Here is a 23,216-nt window from a genome sequence, read left to right as displayed (position 1 = left end):
AATAATGAAGTCAGGTTGAGTAAAAAAAAGAAAATGCTAATAACACTTTTCAGTGGCTTCATTCTCCTGCAGCCTTACTCATGTTTCTTCCTGGCAGCTATGACTGGCTCCTTTCACATTGAGCCCCGTCACACACTAGTAGCCGGGACCTCTTGTCGTACACAGAATATCAGGCCGTGTTAATATTGCATATGACTTCCTTTCCCCTTTCTTTAAGACTATGTGATTCATGCATGCCCTTACTATATGTGTGTGTGTGTGTGTGTGTGAGAGAGAGAGTGAGACAGACAAGTTCAGTGCACTTTTCCCTGTGACACACTCATGTTTGTTATGTTTGAAGTGGTTTCACACCGATCTCTCATGTGTGGATCTGTCTTGCTTCAGGGGTGCCTTCTCCATCGTTCGTCGATGTATCAAGAAGTCCACCGGCCAGGAGTATGCCGCAAAAATTATCAACACAAAAAAGCTCTCGGCCAGAGGTGAGCGCAGCAGATATGCATTGTGCAGCTCAGCGTAACAGTCAAGTAGCAACATGAATTTATGCAAAATGAACGCTGACAACAGTAGGCTTCTGTAGTTGCTCAGTGAAGTCAGTTTATTTCCTTAAGAGCAGCGAGACAGGCGTTCTGTCATGTCCTTGACAGCAGAGATTCCTGAAAAGCTGGAGGCCACTTGGCACAGCTGGGCTGCCTTGGTTTAGGTCTCAACAGAGGGGTTAGCGGGCTTTGGTGGTTGTTCGCAACCATTTTTGGTTTGTTACAGTTACTGCTGATCTCTAACAAAGGATTGCACAAGCTCCAAGCTTGAGCCTAAAATATCCACAGAGGCATGTACGATGCAATGCAGGGTAGTTTTGGTTTATTTTAATAGGGTTGCCTTTATTGGTGATGATAATGTTGCACTTACAGTCACCTTCTGCAAAGTGGTGAAAACACAGCAAAAAACATGAGTAATCACATGAGCAGGCAGGTTTTAAAGAAGCCTTTAGAGTGGCCACACTAACAGAGTGACTTCCTGAAATTGCATAAAAGGATTTCATTAGCTCCATTTTCTTTGTCTCTGTAATTGTTACACATTTGAGTCATGAAGCCAGCCTTTAATATGTCCGAGTATTGAATGTCTTAGTTACTGAAAGCAAACCAGTGTTGTTGAGATATTTCAGGAATCTAATAAAGAGTTGGTTCCATTTTTGAATTCAAATTGCCAAACATGACTCATCTCACATATTTGTATGTTATTGTCTATGAAATATATATAAAAAAAGGAGAGTAATCGGGTCGATCAAAAAATGTTCTTGTCAGATGAATACACTTTGGATTGGAGTCATTTCTTACTGGATGAAAACACAGTTGTGTCATGAAGTGGTCATTGAGTTAGTTTTCTCTTTTTTGCATTGTGACGCATTTTGATTGACAGTATATCTACATACATTAATTTCAGCTCTTCTTTCATGTGAATTTAAAGTTACGCTCATCATCAAATCAAACAAATCAAACGAGTGGTCCAGAAAAGGTGTAAACAGCAGATGTCAGAGTACACGCAACTTGTTAGTATTATAAGGAAGCAAAGAAAAAATAACAGCCTCACATAGCATAGATCATGTAAGAAATATTGTAAAAGCTGTATGCTGTATTTTCATAGATTTGTGTGTTTATTAGATTAGTGTAGTTTCATGTCTGAGAGGTGCACAGGCAGCAGCAGCATGTGCTGTTTACATGTGAGACTGGTAGGCTGGTCATGTCATGGTCTATCTACTCATTGCGTATCTAATTTTTACCATTCAGTGCTGTCACTTCAAAGATTGAGTTTCACTGAATTCCAACTGATATACAATGTATCACAGATTCTGTTTGTGTTGGGCACATACACACTGTCTTAGATTAATTATTAACCATTACATTTTATTAATAGATTCACATAATCATCAGTTCCTTCAGTCATTTTCTTTCCTCTGGATAGACTCCAGCTCTTCGATCATTCACTGATGCACACGGTGGTGATTCTTGTTCTGCTCTGAAGCCTTTGTGAGCATGGTGTAGCAGCCCATGAAACTAGTCTCCACCTGCTGCAGGTTCTGGTTAGAATGGCCCTCCAGCTTGCAGCAGAATCAGGACCATCACTGGCAGCTGTAGTCCAAGACTGTCTTACCAACTGCTGGATGAGAGAGTCACTGGAGAGGTAGCTGAATGATACTGAGGGCTGCCCCAACATCAGCTTACATTAGATCAATTAGGAAACCACAGGAAGGCTAGGACACCCTGGTTAGAGATGATGCATTGCAAAAAAGGACGATCTATCCAGTTCATTGTGATTACAAGAGCAACAGCATAAAATGATATAAAGCTATTTTAAATACCCAAGTCAAACATCAGTGTTAACTGACTGAAGACGGGTGAAGTGCTGTACACATACAAAGACTATTTTGAATTTAAAAATATTGTCACCAATGGACTATTATATTTGACCAAAATGTTTGTGAAATGAGGGACAGTCAAACAGAGCTGTTAGCAACCCTTGCAGTCTTTTCAACGTTGGTTTTTTAAATGTGGTTACACAGCTGTCTTGTCTTCCAACTGTTCATGTGTCTGTCAGATTCTGTTGCAGTGATCTTGCCATGTTTCCAAACCTCTCTTGTTCCTTCAGTAACGTACAACCCAAGTTGTAAAAACCTGGATTTATTCCTTAAGCTATTGTATAATCTGCAAGTGTGTGTGTGTGTGTGTGTGTGTTCACATGCAGCATCTTAACACATGTTGAAATGCCACCACCTGTGTTTCGGTATTTGTGGCAGATTTGTTGTCATCGTCAGCCTGCTCGTGTCAAAGCATTTCATCTGCCATGTAGCTGAATCCAAGCATCACTTGTCTGTTGTTTGTTTTGGTTACCACATGTGTTTGTGTTTTCACATGTATCTCACTGTATCTCATCGTGTTTTTGTGTATGTCGCAGACTGATTGTGTGTGTGTGTGTGTGTGCGCTAGCGTGCTGCATATTTGTCCGAGTAAGCATCAGACCAGGCCACCGAAAGGTTGAGTGATGATGTGAGCTGCAGATCAGGGCCAGTTTTGGACTGATTGGTCTTGTTTTTTTTCCCCAGGGGATGCAGGCTGAATTGCTCTGTCTCCCCTTTAGTCTCACTCAAACACCCCCGACCATGTCATTTTCCTTCCTTTTCAAATTGTTTTTCTCCTGCCCGCCCTCTCCCTACTCTATAAGCAAAAAATTGATTTGAGGAAAGATCTTAAAACTCTTTTCCGCAGCCGATTTGATCGTGTGTGTGGCTGCGTTGGCAGTGGTCCGGAGCTAGTAACCCGGCAACAGCAGGGGTGAAATTCTTCATCCCATAGGCTGTCTGGCAGGGAGACCGATCGCTGTGTGAGTGTGTGTGTGTGAGTGTGTGTGTGTGTGTATGTGTATTTGTTGGATGTGGTTATAATTATCGTGCAAACATGCACACTTGCAGACAACTTCTCATTTCTCATGACACGAAAACAGTTGCGCACTTTTTTTTCTCACCTCCTTAATGGTCTCACACTAAACTGTATGCATACAGGGCTTCTCTCTTAATAGTTTCACATTGTGACAGAGAATACATAATAGTGCCACCTTCTGTCATTAATCAGGCCTGAAATGTTCACAAACATGAAGCTTTGTATGTGTGAAACCCTGAATCTTAACCACACCATGTAAGGATTTTAAAGAATAAATTTGCTTTATTTAAACTTCTTTTAATCGTTTAGGCCACCATTTCTCCATTTCTTTATGTCAGTAACCACACTTGCCAAATTAATCTGATCTGGGAAAGCGGCAAACTTCTTGTCAGGAACGACGAGCCTTTGTCTGATCGGACGGGCGTGTAACCAGTGAATGCTTCAGACAAGGCAAATAGATTTCAGGTGAAAAAGAATTGCATATAATACCACTTTTGCTCAAACTGTTGTTGTAAACATTTTGCAGATCAACCTGAATCTAGTGTTTGTTTTTTTTCACTGATGACGTTATATAAAAAATTTTTTTAAAAGTCTTATATACACTTTTTATAATGTGTTCCACAAGAAGCCTTCAGCCAGTCTACAAAGACATTTGTTACGCTTAATTTAGTCAAGTAAAAGAATGCATTCTGATTATACTTCTAGAGCAAGACTATTATATAGCAAACAAGCTATAACAAGCCTGAATTTAATAGCTAAAAGTAGAATACGGCGTTTAAATCAAAACGATACTGACATAAAGGGCGAAAAATTAAACCTTAATTTTAGTCGTCTCACTGGTTGAAACAAGTTTAATTCCAGATAAAAAGTATAAGATCTCTGATAACGAATCATACAGCCTGGCTGTCTGCCATGAAACTGGCAGCACGTAAAAAGGAAACTTGCCTTTACAGCTCAGTCACTTTTTGGATTGGGTTTGTAGAAACATAGATAACTTTTGTTGTACTTTCATGCCTCTTTACAGTTCAGTCACTTTCTGAAGCCTCTGATCGCTGTCTACGACTAAACATCTTTGCTGGAATGTGTTTTCAAACATCAGCATGATAACTAGATGTAAATTATATATAGGACTCGGTTTGCAGTCAATAAACATGTGGACTACTTAACTTCCCACCTCAGCATCATCTACCTTGTTTGTTGCACATGACTTTGCAGACATTTGGACCAAACGTATCTTCTAAAATATAATGTTTATGCATTGAATAAGTACACTTAATCTAGGAGGCTGCAGATTGTGCAGTTGTGGCTTTACTGTATGCTGTACAGTTGTATCACTATCCCAGTGGCATAATCTGTCTGTACATTGACATGTGCAAGGACTGCCTTGGTGGTAGTTTCTAATAAAAGACCAAGACCATGCTTGTGATCTGTAACTGAAAGTATGTACCATTTGCATTTTGTATTAAAAAAAGTTTATAGTAAAATTTAGTGAAATGGACCCAGATCAGTGTCTGTGAAGTGAACTCATGATCTTTTGTAATTTAGGGCGGCTTGTTTTGGTGAAGCAGACTGATCTCGATGACGTTTTGTCATTATCATTTCACTCAAGTAATTTTGAGTATTTATTATTGAATTCAGATAAATAAAAAATGAACTCACTAACATCTGTAATATTAGCAGAGGTGATTATTATTTTAGGCTGGATGGTGAGCTTGCTATACTTTTAATAAAAAATATTTAGATCGTGTTGCTGAGCGTTGCCTTGTTTGTAGCGTTGTCCAAACATTTGCGTTCCTCGTGCCTGCTGTGTTGTAGAGACGTCTCTGTGTTCTCAGATCTCAGCAGTTACCTTTTAGACAATGTGAGAATGAATTGCTAGAAGGATCATGTCTTCATTAAAGGTGGACACTTGTGCTTGGTTGCATTTATACACCACTGCAGCAGCTAGAGGTTCAGTGCCTTACTCTCTGGATCTGTTCACAACTAGAAATTAACACACACTTTATATATCGTCTGATCTCTGCCTGTGAGCTCCCTCTCAGCTTTTACAGATGCTGAACATACAGGATATCAGCTCTGATTGTTTGATGTCTGAGAACACGCCGTAGTATTGACTCTAGTTACTTATGTTTAGGCGGGATTAAACCCTATTCTCTGTTGCTCAGCCAAGGCACAGTGGCAGTGAGGTCAGTTACAGCTGGATGATGTGGCATCACGTGCTTGCTCATTGTTGCCGTAACACACAAATGACATGCAGTGCGCTTATAGTTTAGAGGTGCTGGTAGGTAGATTTTCCTTCCATTGGATAGAGATTGGGTAGCACCTTTGTCAAGAATGTGTTGTTGCTCTTTGTCATTACTTTTTAGCAACATTCGGCAGAACCAAGCTGTAATGATGTGCATTTGTGCTACAGCCTCACATTGGAGTTTACCTGCACCGCTGCAGCCCTGCATGGTGATGGTCAACACCCGATTGTCTCCTGCTTCTCTCTTCTGCAGCTTTTTAACTTGTCTGTGCTGTGGAGACTGTGGAGAAAACTCTATTTTAAAAAGCTTTGTGTATTTCACTTTCAGCACATTTAGAGGATTTCAAGGTTTCAAGGTAGTTTAGCACTTGTGTTCCTGTTCCCTTTCAATTCATTCTAATTTTAGTGTTTACTGATTGCTTTTAAAAAAAGTTTGAGCTTGAGTAAGTTGCTGCTGATGTGTTGCTGTTCCTGCTTGAACAAGCAAGTTAGAGTCTTAAACAATATGAAATCAGTGAAAAGTGGTTCCACACATGTGTAGATTGTTCCCACAGCCCCTATACTGAGTAGGCTACATTCCTTTTAGAAGATAAGAAACTTTAGCATCAGTTTACAGAAGTATGATGATGATGATGATTACTGGTAGCCTGAGGGAATAGTGAATACCTGATAAAAATCGTAGGAAGCAGAAGCTAAGAGAGGAAGTGCTGCTTTTGCTTTAGTGGGAAAGGATTTCTGCATGTTTTTGTGCACAATTTGATAAAAAGGCGAGATAGGGTGATCTCCACCGCTTTGTGATGAGCCATGATTTCTGTACATCTCATGTATCGCATTCAGAATTCATTCTGTATCAAAATAAAGTGCTAGAAGATAGTAGTTAGATTTTAAAAATACAGTAGCAAATACATTTATAAGATATTTTCATATCTCTTTTATGGTAAGAGGTTACAATAGCTTGTTTCACTGCCTATCTCAGAATTGTATATTGAGGAAGTAAGAATTTGCTTAACTTTCATCTTTACATACCATTTATAGAGCTCACATTTGTTACCAATCATTTGTTTTTGTGGGAATCAGGTCTGAAGTTGCAGTAAAGTTGCTAAATCGCCTGTCTGAAACAGTCGTATCGTCACTATCACTGGGTTGGAACTTCATACGTTTTCAACATTTTCAAGTCTGCAGAAGCTTAAGGTTAAATATGCAGAATTAGTGTTGCGTTATCTCAGTCTTTGTTTCTCATGTACAGAGAAAACACTAGTTTAAAACCTTTCCCCTTGCATTACATTTTTTTCATTCAGACTTGTTCTGCACCGTGAGGGCAGATTATATCATATTCCAAAGTGAGTAAAGGATTTGGTCTGTACTAAATCTTTAGTGAAGTCAGGAAGAACATCCCTTTCGCATACGATGGTCATTAAAACTGGTAGCAAAACTGATTTTATCTGGCTTGTGAGTGAATGTGAAATGCGGGTTCTCTGTCCTTGATATTATAATGCATATATCTCAGCTCTGCTTCTTTGAGCTCCAGGTAACAGATATCTTTGTGGGAATTTTCTCTTTTCAAAAATGCGCTGTCATTTGTGGGGAAAAAACCCCCATAAAGACCATGCGTGAAAGACAAGCTCTCAAAACTGAGCTGTATGGGGCTTAAGTCCTCAATAAATTCAGCATGTTGATTGAGAAATTATTAGAAACAAAAAGGCTGATTAAAGAAACAGTGTTAAAGTTGTCTTAAAGCAGTGTTTTAAATAGATGTGCTTATGGTGGAAAGCAATGGATTGGCACTGAGTATCGATTAAACATTACATTTAAAATATTGATTAGAAAGTATGAGTGAAACTGTTTTAAAGGATGGAGCAACTGTAGTATGGACACTGGGGTGTGGTTCATGGGTTTTTAGGAGGGCCCTTGTCCCTGTTTTTGCATGCAAGTTCAAAATAGAAGCTAATTGTCATAATGTTGCAATTCATATATGGTGCAAACATCAAGTAGGTCTTCAGAGGAAATTTTGCTATACACGTATAATAGTTTTAGGCTATTTCTAAATATGTCACAATATGGCCTGAAAATTTACACTGAAGGACAACCACAGTTACCATAAGTCTTTCTCTCCAGCAGAATAAAACTTAATATAGAGTTAACAAACTCTAAATGTGCCAAAATCATTTATCAAATACTGAACTGCTGGCATAACATACAGTAAAGGTGTCAAACTGTCACTGTGACTGTGGGAAAATGTGCATGCTAACATTTCCATGTAACTCCTGGGAATTAACTTCCTGGTTGTCTCATACTAAGGGTTTTTGTTAAAAAAAAAACATATATAATACACGTGAAAACCAGTTTTTACTTCACTCATGGGATTCACTCAGCACAGAAGGTGACCAGATGCCCCACTTATTGTGGGGATGCACAGCATTTCTCACTTTTCCACTTATTGAGACGGGACATACAGAAGGACAGGACATGCACTCTTCTGAAATCTCGTTTTTACCCAATGGATATGAAGAAAATGAGGCGAGCTTCGTATCACGTTGAAGTGCAGGGTAGCCTGTTTTATGGCACCAATTCTGTGCCAAATGGGGAAACTTTTAAATCACACAGAGTCACAAGTTGTGCATATTTGTTCACATTATGGTGCAGATTATCACAAAAAAAATGTAAGCTAGAGTTATTTTTCCTTTTGCACAAAGTAAAATATAGTGTAAACAAAAAATGACACTGTATGCCCGAGTTCCAAAATTGTTAGAATTGTGTCTCAAAAGAGATGTGCAAATCCATGGATGCATTCCTACTGAAACCAAGAGATCACTACCAGACATAACAGAAGCTGAAATACATTTCCAGCATTTTTAATAATTATTGAATCAGAAGGCAAATAAAACACACACTACATGCTGAAACTTGCAATTGGCTTGCCTTACTGTGTATTTATCTTAGGTTCTATCTCAAAATTTCAGATTGACTCTTACCAGTAGTAACATGCCCCTCATTGTTCTGCATAAACATGCTCTTTGGCTTGTTTCCAGTTACCCAATCTGTGAGTCAGAAGTGATAGTCAAGTATTAAATGTTTAGTAGGGGAAGAATTGTGAATATCTATAAACAATGCAGTCAAAGGAGCTCGCAAAGAAAAGCGTCTGGACTTCTTTAGGTTACTTGAAGACGTTTCACCTCTCATCCGAGAAGCTTCTTCAGTTCTAAGGTCAAATGGTGGAGAGTCCCAGATATAAACCTAGTGGGAGTTTCCCCCCACAGAGGGACAAAAGGACCCCCTGATGATCCTCTAATCGCCTGAGCCAAGGTGTGAAAATGGGTGTGGGTCCAAATCAGCCAGAGTTTCGGGTGAGTTCATTGTGAAACCTGGCCCCACCTTATCATGCGAATTCCTGAGATCAGATGGCCCAGGATGTGAGTGGGCGTTAAGGCGTCTGGGAAGGGATCTCAAAACTGGATTATAGATGGCAGAGAGTTGGTGTCGTAAACCCCCGCCTCTGTTCAAAGATGGTCGCTCACAGTGGACATAGATGGCTTCTTTCACTCCTCTTTCAAACCATCTGTCCTCTCTGTCCAAAATGTGAACATTGGCATCCTCGAAAGAGTGTCCTTTATCCTTAAGATGCAGATGGACTGCTGAGTCTTGTCCTGTGGAGGTGGCTCTTCTGTGTTGTGCCATGCGCTTGTGAAGTGGCTGTTTGGTCTCTCCAATGTAGAGGTCTGGGCATTCCTCGCTGCACTGTACAGCATGCTGTCCATTATGCTGTACAGTGCAGCATAATGGACAGTCCATCTGCATCTTAAGGATAAAGGACACTCTTTCTATTGGCTGCCTCCGAAGTCCCACAGGCTAACCAGTAGGACTCCTTCTGGTGGTTTCTTCCATCTCCGGTGTCCACCATCTGGTTTGGGGTTACCCCCACGACAGGCACCAAACACCCGGCTGCAGCTCAGTGCAGCAGCTTGAGCAATGTTGAGGTGCTGAACATCGTGCATTCAGGCTCAATCCCCAGTCTTCCTCGGAATGCTGTTGAAATTCCGCCAGAAGCTTGAGTTGAACATCTCAAGGACCGGGGATTCTGCCTGGTGTTAGCAGCACAACCTCGGTATATGTTAACTATACTATACGCCAGGTTTGTCCAGTATCCTGCCCCGCCACCTGATCCAACTCACCACCACGTCTTGCTCATTTGGCAGCTCAACACCTCTCTTCACCTGATTGTCCAAAACATATGGCCGCAGATCTGATGATACGATTACAAAATCGATCATAGACCTGCAACCTAGGGTGTCCTGGTGTCGCATGCACTTATGGACACCTTTATGTTCAAAATGGTGTTTGTTATGGACAAACCGTGGTTTGCACAGAAGTCCAGTAACAGAACAGTGCTCGGTTTCAGATCTGGTAGACCATTCCTCCCAGTCACCCCCCTCTAAGTCTCACTGCTGTTGCTCACATGAGCATTGAAGTCTCCCAGTAGGATGGCAGTCCTACTGAATCCCCAGGTGAAGCACCCCCAAGAACCCCACCCAGGCACTCAAGGAAGGTCGGGTACTCTAAGCTGTCGTTTGGTGCACGAGTGCAGACGACCGTAAAGCTACTCCAGGCAAAACAAATGGGAAGATGTGGGTTATATCAGGTGCAGGGAACAAACCCTCTAGTCCACTGAGAAAAAACTCTAAACTCCCATGGCAAATTGGGAGTTTGGTGAGGGACCAGACAAAGAGCAATTCAAAAACCGCTATTAGTGTGAAATCTACGGAACAGTTCACCCTTCCCAGGATTAGCGCTACTGGGGTCCCATCCTGGAGCCAGGCCCTGGAGTGAACACCTGGTGGCCTTGTCTTTGCCTATGGGGCACAGCCTGAATAGGGGGCCTGGCTCCACCCTCCAGTAGGCCCACCACCCGCAGGAAGCGCTGACGGGTTGGTGCAGTGTGTGTTGGGTGGCAGCCAGGGTTGGAGACCCATCCCCTGTTACCAAGTCACGCCTGGGCTAGTGGGTGAGGATAAGAGGTACTGACTAGATATAGTTGGGCTCACCTCAACACATGGCTTGGGCTCTGGGACCAGTCTCCTGGAAAGGGCTGGACCAATTTGCCACGGCGACCTTACCAGGGGTAAAGTAGCGATTCATAAAGGGGATGTATGAATAATTCATCATTACTGTCATAAATGTCATCTGACCCCATTTATACCTTTCATTATTTGGTCATGTTATCTGTTGCTTGTTCTCTGTGATCACATATCACATATCACATCAAAATATCAGTAAGTTCACATCTTGAATGTAGGTCAGTATTGTAGCCGGGCGTCAGAGCCCAGCACGCAGCCAATGTAGCTGAAGACGCAGAATGTAAGAAAATAGACGTGAAGCCCAACAATGCACTTAGGGTTTCACAATATTTTTTTTTTTTTACCAATTGTTTGAAACATTTTCTGTGTAGACACTAAAGAAAAGACTGTTCAGAGTGATCTATCCCGACAGTGTTTCATGTTATTTTTAGCTGTAATTATGTGTCACGTATTGTGTTGAACTGTGAAGAGAGTGTATTTTTACGCTGTTATTAGGTAAGGCTTGTGATGTCAGGAAAAGAAAGAGGGTAGGCTGGCAGGCGGCACTTGTCCTGCTGTTGAATTATTGAGGCACAAGGATACTCTACTGTTACTGTTCATGGGCAAGAGCTGAGGAATAGACCCCCAGACTCCTTTTTTTGCTACCTTTATTCAGCTGATTTTCTTTCATGTGTCTCATTTCTCCCTCAGCCACCATTTCCTTCCTTTTTTATGCTTCTCTTTTTTGCCAGCTTTTCCTCCCTGCTTCTAGTCATGTCCTTCCCTCTCCGCTCTCTGCAAAGCTGCCGCATCGCAGACCATGCAGGCAGACGCGTGTGTGTGTGTTTGTGCGTGTGTGTGTTTTAGTTTTCAGGCTTTTGGTGGGCTTCTGGTGCGCCGCTGCAGGCTGATTGGCAGAGGCCAGATAAACGTAGCAGCGCTGCGTGGTGAATGTTTAATGGGACCAACTGTGAATATTTAATGAGAAAAAGAGAGTGAGAGTCTTATATGGAAGCAGAAAGATGTAGATATGGAAATGGAGAACGGGGCGGTCAGCGTTATACTCGCCAAAGCAAGAATAGTTCATGGTGTTAGTCTTTTCACAGCATGCAAACCTTCCTCTTTTCTTATTAAGACTTTGACAGTGTGTGTATCTGGAGGTAGTAACATTTTCCAAGACTGTCCTTCTGTCATATTCATGTTGCTGGTGTTTTTTTTTTCCTCTTTTTTTGCCTCTCGTGCCCATCATTATCCTTCCTGTCTGAATGACATATGGCATCATGTGGCAGCCAACTTGAAAAACATTTTCATTCACCATATAGTGCCAGCCAGTTTGGACTAAAACTAAGAGTAAGATCTAGACTAAGATTGTCACTTTTGAGTAGATTAACTATTGCTATTAGGCCAGTCTAGTCAGCTGGATTGCAAGTGATGACATATGATATTATGGTGCAGATTCTTTCCAAATTTCCAGGAAAAGCCCCCTGACATTAAAATTTTTAGATCAACTGTGCAGAACCATTGTATATTCAAACCAATGGTAATATATAGGCAAATCCAAGCTTATTTCAGCAATTAATTTGGCAATTTTGCTCAGAATTATTATTCCATTATTAAAATAGTTGCAAAAAATAGTGAAAATGGTAAAAACTAGTTTATAAATTTTTTTTAATTTTTTCCAACCTTTTTTTATTTTCTAACTGATCATTTAACCATTCGTCAGTTAAATATTTGATTAAATAATTAGATAGGGCTGGAATTCTTTGACTTTCTATGACCAATTGTATTTAATAAATTATTTTTATTGAAATGATTAATTATTAATATTTGACTCTGGTAGGATTACATCTGGAAAACCAAACCAAATATGTAGATGGATCCACTGTGGCAACCCTGTGACCTCTCTAGTTTTCAATCATTTTTTTATCTAGAAAGAGTTAATCTTCATATCACCTGTTTTCATTGTCACAAATATTTGCCTCAAGGCTTCTGCAAGATTTATTATTATGCTTCCCTAGCTCAGTAAGCCGTGGCTCAATTCAGAACATTATGATGTAGTTATTAGCAGTGGATAACTGCAATAAAATCAAAGTCCTATATTAAAGAAAGGAGGGAAACCAATTTTTCTGGGATAATCGCGGACACACAAATAGCTTTCTGTTATCCCTACCACACCAATTCATGAACTTGTGTGTTTTTTTTTGTTTTGTTTTTTTCAAGTCAATTAACCAAATAATGTAGGAAATATTTTTTGCAATTTAAAAAAGTCAGAATGGCAAATTGGACTGAAATTAACAGGTGAACCATTTATAAAAAATAATTATTAGTTGAAGCCCTTATCCAATTCAACATGTGAGAGAAACATCAGGAAGGCTGTAGATGATTGTTTGTAGTTGTGTGCCAGATATAATGAGATGCTTGAGATGAAGCAGGTACAGCACCAGAGGTGGCTAAATGCAGAATGCGTTTTTGTCAGCGAATAAGGTCTCACACTCATACACACAGAGACTAATGTTTATCTATGTGATCTGTAAAGTAATTAAACTTTATTGGTGAGTAAGTTACAGTAAAATACTGTTTCGTAAATAGAGAGGTTTTTATTGAGATTATTTATAGCCACAGTTGAAAGACTGAAAAGGCAATAAAGCAGGGTACACACATGGGAGAGGCATCAGGCAAAAATGTGTGTGATAGTGTGTTAGTCTCTCTGTATATGTGTGACAGCGAGATGACATCAAGCTCCAGAGCTCTCACGAGTTTTACTTTTCATGTCTTTTTATTGCTTGGTTCACTTCTTCTCTTCTACAAAAGAATTGACCAAAATTGATGTTTTTTGTGTTAGGGATATGTTCAAAGTAATACAAACTTAGAGCTAGCTTACTAGATCCAAGGTGACTCCTTACTGATCCTCAGAATCTGACTGTCGAGTTTAAGCTTAAAGCACCATTCTCACAGGGCTAGAGACCGATTGGCAATCACTGACAGCCTCAGGTTGCTAAGGAAAAATGTGTATTCCCTGGCTATTCAGCATGTAGATGCTGACAGTGGGTAGTTAAGTTAAAGTAATAGTTAAAATTGGGTACAAGACGTATACGGCACTGCAGCTCCTTTTCCCTCTAGTTTGCATAATACGCTTTGCAGTAGTGTTATAGTAGGCAAGTGTTTGCAGACAACTCAGGGTCTTACAAACAAACCTTGTAGTGACCAGTGGTTTCCAGGTTCAAGTTTCTAAGCCTGTATGACTGAGGCTTGATCTATCTTATTAGCCTACTGTTCCTGTTACGTGCTTAAATCAAAAATAGTTGAAAAAAACCCCTGTGAAATTCAAGGTTGTGGAGAGAGCTGGAGGCTAAACCACCTGAAATAGGCCACAGGTCTATACTGTACTGTTTGAGCTGAAAATAAACATGTATTTTTATAGATGAAAGGGGTTTTAATGGTTTACCTTTAGTGCGAAAGCTGGTCCTTTTTGGGATAGGTGTGAAAGTTGTATTGGTGGAGATCAATCACAGGATTTTTATGATGGTTAACGCAGTATATAACTGTACATCTTAGGTTCATTTTTAGTCTGATTTCACAGCTAAATTGTTATAATGCTACAGACACTTAAGGAGGGTGCTTAAAAAGACATCCACCTTTAGGCCTAAGGACAATAAATGTCCATTCCCCAAAAAGTGCTATAAAAACTTTATATAGTAATATTTTTTTCCACTTTAAATTGGTCAGTCTTTTAAAACTACTTCTCCCTGAAATATTCATATAAAGTTTTAATTATATTTTCGTTGTTTTAACCCTTTAAATCCCAGTTGTATTACATGAGCGCCCTGTTTTTTTAGCCCCAAAAAACAAAAAAACTAAATATTTTCCAAAAAAAACATTTGAAGTAATATTTGATTGTTATTATAATTAGGCCTTTAGATGGGTCAAAGATTGGCACCAAAATTCATTTTGACCTGCCATTATTTTTTTTGCAGGAGCACATTAAAAAATGCATGCCTAAGGACAATTCCCCAAAAAGTGCAATAAAAATATTAAAGAAATTCACCCTCATGAACAATGCTTTATACTAGTCGGCCTATTGTAATGTACACGGGCATACTTTGGTAATTGAATATAACAACAACCTTTGTGTAAAATGATCATGATGTTGAGTAGAGTAAATTTAAATGAAAAATAAAATCTGATTTAACATGAATTCTTGTCTTAATTTTAGATTAATCAGATATAGTGACTGAAATGGTCATTAATGCTGTCTGTGGGTAAAGTACGTATGTGTGTCTGCTGGCTACTCTTCAGGGATAATCCACTCTTAATCGCATGCTTACTGTCATGCTGTCAATCACACAGCTTTTCACCGTGGTAACAACTACCTTACATTTCATGCAATCCTTAACACCGGATGGCTAAGATTACATCACCTTTGTCACCATATATTTAATGGTAACTTGGATTGCAATTCACAACACAAACTCCTCAGGCGTGAGGTCGGCCAATCAGAAGGCAGTGCTGTCGGTCAGATTGATGGTTTTCAGAAAATGCATTTAAAGGATGTGACCTTTTGTCCACTTATAATATGACAGCAGCCACTGAAGCAAATTCAAATTGAAACTCCCTCAACAGGAATCGAGTACACACTCATTAACATTCATTTCATAGAACCTGTGATGTCAACACAGTGAACTGCAGGCATAAACTGTAATGGCTCAATTCAAAGTGCTGACATGATCAGTGTCTGTGGCTTTGAGCAAATGCCAAATGCTAATTCACAACATAGAACAATGAGCCAAGAAAAATAAAAGTACCCTTGCTCCATATTTAATATCATAACTAGTAGAGAGATGTACCTGCCTGTTGAAACTCTTGTCAACCTCTATTGTGCACATTTGTCAGCATAATGACATGAGGGGATTTTGGCCATTCATTGAAATCTATAGATTTTGATTCTGTATTCTTTAAAGTGCAATTTATCTCTGTTTTATTTTGATGTAAACCAAATGTGTGATGCAAATTATTCTATTTCATAGTGGCGAAACATGCAAGCTAATACTGCACCATAGATTTGTATTTTTTGTTGTCTTTTTTGTGGAGGTCTGTTGTACAAAGAAACACTGAACACACAGGAAAAACTTGTTGGAAAGATCGATTTACTGACAACCTGCACTGCACCGTTGAATTCGAGTGGGTTGTGAGGTTGGAGACAGTGTTAAGTAGGTGGGAGAGGAAAATGGGAAGCCCTTAGAGCAGTTGGACAGCAAATGGATGAAGTCACCTTAAAATTTTTTTAGGTATGGCACAGAGAGAAGGTTTTTGAGTTGCTTAGCCAGTTATGGTGGCTTTTTGATATTCATCCTGCCAAATTAGACTTTTTTTTATGAGCTACATATTTCTAAACACATTTATTTCTTGCCTCATTTAACTTCTTTCACCACATTTCACCCTCATTTCAGTTAGTAATCTCCTCTTTAAAGCTGGTTATTTATCCAGGCAGCAGACGGTTGACTCTTCAACACACCACTTTACGTATCTAATTATTTTATTGGTGTATGCTTTTGAGTGTTCGTTTTACAAGATGCAAACCAGCCATACCCAGAAAACCACTCTGACATCTCTGCTAGACTCTAAATGAAGAAGAAAAAAAGGACACAAACATGCATGCGCACACATAGGATGGTGGATCTGTGTAAATATTTGTTCACCGTTGTTGTCATTATCTCCATTTGCACTTCGGGTTCTTTGATCAAGGCTGCTATTTTCCCAGGAGGAAGATGTTTGACAAGCGACACAGACCCAGAGTAGATCAAAATTACAAAGTCTGTTGCACTATTTTCTATGTAGTGCCTTTTTAGTGCTATCTGTTTAATAGTAACAAATGACACCTGTCTGCAAGTTCCCGGCCAAGTTAAAATGATTAAATAATCCCCACTTAAATCCGCTCTGTAGCTCCAACAACAGCTTGTAGTACTCTAATAAACGTGTTCAGTGGAGTCGAAGGCACGGCCACATCGTTTGGTTGAAGTGTGTCCTCCTTTCGACTGGCACATCACCAGCATGGTTGTTGCGTTTGTGTCTGCTTCCAAGGTTACAATCAAAACAGCCTTTCATAATAAAAGCTTGCTCACAATAAAAGTCCTATTCAGGGCCTGCTGCTGCCTTGACACACTTGTGTGTCGGTGTGAGCAATGATGGTTTTGTGCAGCCTTTAATGGAATGAAGCACTCGATCATCTGTGAATTATAATTACAAAATGAGCTGCTATAATATCAGAGCGCTTGATGTCACCACTTAGTGTTTACAGTGATGCAGTGAAATTGGATCATTTTAGGTTAAGAATAGCAACTTGTGCATTCCAGTCTTCATAATTGGCTAAAGTTAAAGACACCTTTTTCAGGTTTTTGTCCAAGTCAGAGTCTCTTAATCACTTTTATCCTGCAGCATTTTTGGAGTATAATTGTGGCAACATTTGTGAAATTAACAATGATTTCAGTCACTGAGAAGTGGTCATAGCATAGAGTTCATGTGAACAAAATAAACCATTCAGACTTGCTCTGCTACTGCAAAAAAAAAAAAAAAAAAAAAACACATGGAGGGAGATGTGATAACAGCACAGTTAACTCATTGTTTACACAACACTTTCTGAGCCTGCACTGGCCACAGCTGAGCTTTTATGGTTTCTGATCCTGTGTGTTAAGGCTAATCCGTCCATATACAACAAACTATTAGCTCATTGCATCACTGAGCCGTTCACACTTTAAAAATTCCAATTTGCTTAACAGAAAAATTTTAAAATTAACGTTTCATCAAAATTAATACACAGAGAATGTTTACATTTGAACATCATACAACATTTAAAATTAAATGCCAAAGAACAGTGAAAGTATTTTGAGAAATTTATGTTCCTTATATACAATGTTAGATTAGCAGAAGTTAGCTGTGGCTATCAGGTTTTGAGCTAGCTGAACAATAAACAGGAAGGTTTTTAACTATGATGAAATTATGATAAAAGAGGTGTAGTTAGAAAATTAATGCTGTTTTTAATGTGTAGTTAAATCATTTGGCTAAAAAAATTTATTCTAGGGTTCCATACGCTTCCATCCATTTGCTATACTAACCTCTTACCAGCTTTCACTTTATGGGTCAGAAAGAGCACATGGATAGTAGATGTAATTGTGTGCTTTTTGTAAATATTGAGTAAATTATGTTATTTGTTTGAAAATAAAGTTCAGTTCATGTGTTTCTGGCTATAGTCTTAATTTAGTTCTTTGCTCAAAGTACTTGAGGGTTTTTTCTTTTGTTTAAAAAAAACCACTAAATTATGAGCTCCTTATATCAGTAGTGCATTCACGTTTTGTTAACCTCATGACCTGCGTTAGTTATCACAGTCTGAATAGTTTAAACTCGCAGCAGGGATGTGTTCAACAGCTCCCAAGCTGCGATGCTGTTACGTGTTCAGATGTCTTTAATAACATGTGGCATAGTGAGCTGTCAGAGTAGTTCTGATAAATCTAATTTACCTTTTAATCTTGAGTTGTATTTGCTTAGCTACGCCACAGTGTAGCTGAGATAACATGAAGAAAAAAACCATTGTGTAGCAATGACTGAAACGACTATTTATATTTAAATGTGCCATTACTAGAGCTGGGCGATAGAACGATAACGATATGTATCGCGATATAACTTTTACTCGATAGAGAAATTAAACTATCGCGATAGACTTCGCCGCTCTTGTCCTCTTTGGAAAAAAAAAAAAAAAAAAAAGGTCAGCCAATCCAAATTAAGTAGCGCAGAGCCGAACCAATCACAGCCGCAGCGTCACGTCGCGTGACTTGTTACGTACAGCACAAGTGCCAAGCCGCACGTGTGTATGTTTGGGAAGCAGCCAGCGGGTAATGGAGGAAATGAGTGTGCCGACTAGAAAAATCAACCGAGCGTGACCGAAGAGAAAACAGATGATGGTTCCAACGCCGGAGAGATTGTCGAACGGAAGAGCCATAGAAGTTCCGTAGTGTGAAGGTATTTCGGCTATTTCAAGTCTGACAAAAAACAGAGTAGCGTGCACTGTAAATTGTGCCGAAAGCAAGTCTGGAAATACAATAAACTGGTGCATGCGTCACACTGTGCGCCACGTTATTGTTTCGGTGAAATGAATTTCTACAATACTGTTACTGTTAATTCTACTCTCTGCAGTGGTTAAATGCTTACATATACACACAGTTACTGTCTGTTCTGCTTCTATGCCCCAGCTTTGTTTACTTTTTCCCACCGAGGCTTCTAGACTTCTGATTGGCCAACATTTCTGCACGGTTAGGAATCTAGCGCCACCTGCTGCTTTGGCATGTTCATAGCAGCGTTTTCCTTCATTTCTGCCTTTATGTGTGGACGGATTATTTTTTAAAACGAAAACGGAAAATCTCCGTTTTCAAAAATACCCGTGTACGTGTGGACGTAGCCTCAGTCTCTGACTGGAAGCGCTAATTCGTCATTCGGCTTTTGTCAGACTAAAGTAACTGTTAAAACTGTTTGAAAAGCTCAGCTATACAACAAGGAGAGATTGAGAATTTCCTTTTAGTTCTCAGTTTATTTGATATTGACAAAAGTTAGTCAATTTTGTCTGTTCTTCTGTAAAACAAACTAAGATTTATTTTTAGAATTAATATTTTGTTTCTAAGTGGAATTGACAATTTAGTCTGTTTCGTTTGTTCTATTTTGAAACTTAAACGCTTTAGCGGCTGCCTTTTGTGTAGTTTGCAATATTTGCCTTTATTTATCTGAAAAAGTCTCATGTTCCTTAAGTACATCTACCCTGTTGAACTTATTATGGGAAATAAATATTTAAATAAAAACAAGCTGCTGATTATTTCACATTTTACTTGTGAGCAACGGCACATTTAAATCTTACAAATATAGTTATTTGGCTTATATCGTGATAGATATCGTTATCGCCTGAAATGAAAAAAACATATCGTGATATGAAAAAATCTCATATCGCCCAGCTCTAGCCATTACTATTTTTTTTTTCCTTCACCGTGACTTCACTTTTTCATTTCTGCTACTGACTGTAAGACTTTTACATGCTGCGTAGCTTTCTGCTTTGATCCATTATTCTAAAAGACCAGTGATATTAAGAACATTAGTTTGGGGTCACTGGACAAAAATGATGAGATGATGATGCAGCACTAATGATGGGATTTTCTCAGTTTAAATGATATGGAAGTGAAGGTTAAAAAGGGATTCTGCACGATACTAGAAAACCTTTTTTTACAACAAACATCTCTCTTTTTTTTCCCTTTTTTTTTTTTTTTTTTTTTTGTTGCAGATGACGTTATTACTTTACGGAGAGAAATTTGCCTAAAAAGTGTTGCAAATGCATACGACATGTCCACAAACGTAAACTAAGACTTACAAATGTGTGCGATGATTTGTGTGTAACTTTTAATGGCCTCATGAGCAAGTGCTTCAATCCACACACAAATACAAAGCAAACTATTTTACAAATGCGTACATCAAAACCTGAAGAAATTCTAATACAGTTTATTAAGTTCAACTCACAAATCCGATAATTGTACCTTATGAAGACCGTTCTGTGCGTCTGTTTCTAAAAACAGACCTAACATCTGTCTCGCTCACTCCAAAACCTTAAATATAAATCGCATAGCACAAATTGCCTACTATGCACAGATCTGTGTCATGCATAGATCCACAAATGTAAGATGGATTCAGTTAACATCTGAGCTTCCACTGCATACATCCCCCCCAGTAAAGTGGACGTTTGTTTTTCTAAGTAAACAGAACGACTCGTAGCAACAAGAAAACACAGATTTACCAGTTACAGATACTACACAGTAGCCTATAAAGGTTAATATAAGGTTTAAATAATCTGCTGGACGTTCTTCTGCTGGGAAAAGTCAGTCAGTGCTCAGCTGCAGATGGGGGAGCACCGTGGTTGTACATCACTGTGGATCATCCTCTGCAGTGAGTATATGCTAACTAATCTCTGTATATTTTGCATGTAGATATAAGCCAGGTAAAATGGAATAACACTTTGATGTAAATTTTACCATTCTGTGATGAAAACAGGCTGACATCCTGAACATTAGCGTAAAGAGTAACCCTGAACAGGCTACTTTGTCGTGTTTGTAGTTGGTAAATCTGTGTTTTCTAGTAAAGGGGTTACAAACTGTTCTGTTTATTTAGAAAAAGAAACGCACGTATGAACTGGGCCAGATGTCCCAGTATGACACTGGGACAGAATACATCTTGCATTGGTGGATCTATGCGAAGCTGGCAGTGTGAAATTTGTCTCAAAACCCAACATGGGCTTGCGACGTGATCTGTGCGTATCAGGCGAGTGAGAGAGATGTTACATATAGTTTTAGAAACTACTTTTAAACGTTTAAGATTCTGCTCTTTTCAGTGTCAGGCTGACCTGGCTTAATGAAATGTTCCATAGTGTTATTTTCTGTTTCAATCTAAACTATAAAAAAAGACAGCTAGTGCCTTTTTTGTGTGTAGCTGCACTTAATTGTTTAATAGAACATTTACTGAATTAACAAGACAGAAACAAATCTGCAAATATTTTTGTCACATTATTTGGAGTTCGAAATCTGTGTGAGGTTGCAAAGCATTGCCATTGTCAGTTGTGTCTTCTGTAAGTTGGATAACCTAGAAATATTATGAACATATTCAGATAAACTACACCAATCAGACGTCTTGGCCCACTTTCAAAAGGAAGCTGAAAGTTACAGGGCAGACAGTGACACAAGAAATCTCCAAAATAGAGCCTAAAACAGCACAATTTGCATTTATTTTTTTATCTCTCTTCTCAGAAACACATTTGGGATCCCAAAAGATCCTCAAAACATTATACAAAATCTCCAAACATATTTGTTGCATGCTAGGAGAGAACAATTCTGCTACAACTCTACCACATAAAATCTGTGATTTCAGATGTTTAAACATCCTGTGGCAGGTATGTGCCATTTCATTTAATCACCACCTTTACTTATTTTCAAAAGGCAAGCTTTTAGATTTGTATTATAGAAAGTAAACTGCTTTGTTTCTGTTGGCACTTTTCTTTAAGGAAACGCCAACTTCTGGCAGCTACAAACAAATGGCAGTACTCGGAAAAAAGCCAGTCAAATTTCAGGATGTTAACAGGCAGTCAGTCCCACTTGGCATCAGATTTGTGTCTTCTGCTTTCATTGCCAAAGGCTTAGACATACATATTGTTGTTTACCCACACTCAAGAAACTTGACAATAAAAGAAATGCTGTCCCTTTTTACATGGTGGGCACTGGAGCAAAAACACTAAAACACCACTTCGAAGCTTTTCTGTCCAACTACTGACCTTTGAAATTGTGAAACAAAACTAAATGTCATGAATTAAAGCAGCATTTTATTAATCTAGATTACATGTGCAATTAAAACTACCCCATGACACATCACTTCTGGGCTCAGGATGCTAATATACACATTTTTTCAATGCTACTTGATATTTCTTTACTCCTGAAAACAGCTAGATGTTGAATAGCATGCCCTGATCTCCCGAGCACACAAATGTTTAATGGGTCCTAGCCAATCAAGGTTGCTAGGACCCATTTAAATATTTGTGTGCTCAGGTATACTTTTTTCGTTAATTATTTTGATATTTTGATAGATTTTAAATATCCCAGTGGCAGATGTAATTGAGAAGTAGAGCGATAGGAACTCATTGTCACACATATGTTCAGGATGTGTCCAGTTAACAAAGCAATGAGCAAGTACATTTTTAATTGCTGGAAAAATTGAGAGAAAACAAAAACATTTCTTGTGGAGCGTAACTTTAATGTACTCTCATAAAATGTCATGGGAGATCTAAAGAAGTTGAGAGAAACCACTGGCTGAGTTAGTGTAGAGGAAAGAGAAGCTACTGTATTCATCTGATGAGACATATTTATGTACATTCATGCTTTTGTTTGTTTGATTTCAAAAAGTGCATTTTAAGAGAAAAGTAAAACCAAAAACCTCTGTTGTTGTTTGGGTAGACACCCAGCTACACATATTCAGTGCCCATTTTTCATCCAGCCCATTTTAGTGGAAATATTAATGGGGATCCCTGATATCCTCCATGCCCATAAAACTAAACAGAAGAATTTTTCCACTCGGTCACAAATGTTCAGATGAAACTGCTTCCTCCCCGTTTTTATGTAATGTATTTCATTAATTTAATGAGGCAGGTCAGGCCTTAACTTTGAACTAGTGCAGTGTCTACAGCATTGCTCCGCTTCTTTATTTCATCTGCAAAATCTCTCACACATGCCTGGTCTGCGAAGTATCATTATTCAGGTTTAAGTCGTTCTGACCCCCTGGTTGCTCAGTCATTTAAAATTATGTTCTTGACATAAATCAGATGTTTATATTTTGAAATGTGCTGAAGCTCAAGATAAACTTGCATTTGTGAGAGCAAGAGTTACTCTGTTCTTTTCTGTTCTCAGATGTAGGGTTAAAAAACAG

General features: G+C 38.9%; 1 protein-coding gene across 22 annotated transcripts in view; it reads left to right on the top strand.

Moving 5' to 3' along the window:
• Window positions 1-23,216, top strand: part of camk2g2 (calcium/calmodulin-dependent protein kinase (CaM kinase) II gamma 2) — an 84,777-nt gene that overhangs the window by 965 nt on the left and 60,596 nt on the right. For all 22 annotated transcript variants that reach the window (XM_026190675.1, XM_026190676.1, XM_026190674.1 and 19 more), the window contains exon 2: window positions 385-479. In XM_026190675.1, coding sequence (XP_026046460.1) covers window positions 385-479 — 95 coding nt within the window. The remainder of the gene's footprint in view (window positions 1-384; window positions 480-23,216) is intronic.

Source organism: Astatotilapia calliptera, chromosome 13 (assembly GCF_900246225.1).
Source record: "Astatotilapia calliptera chromosome 13, fAstCal1.2, whole genome shotgun sequence".
Lineage (NCBI taxonomy): Eukaryota > Metazoa > Chordata > Actinopteri > Cichliformes > Cichlidae > Astatotilapia > Astatotilapia calliptera.
The sequence above is the reverse complement of the archived record's forward strand: the minus strand, read 5'-3'. Positions and strand labels throughout refer to the sequence as shown.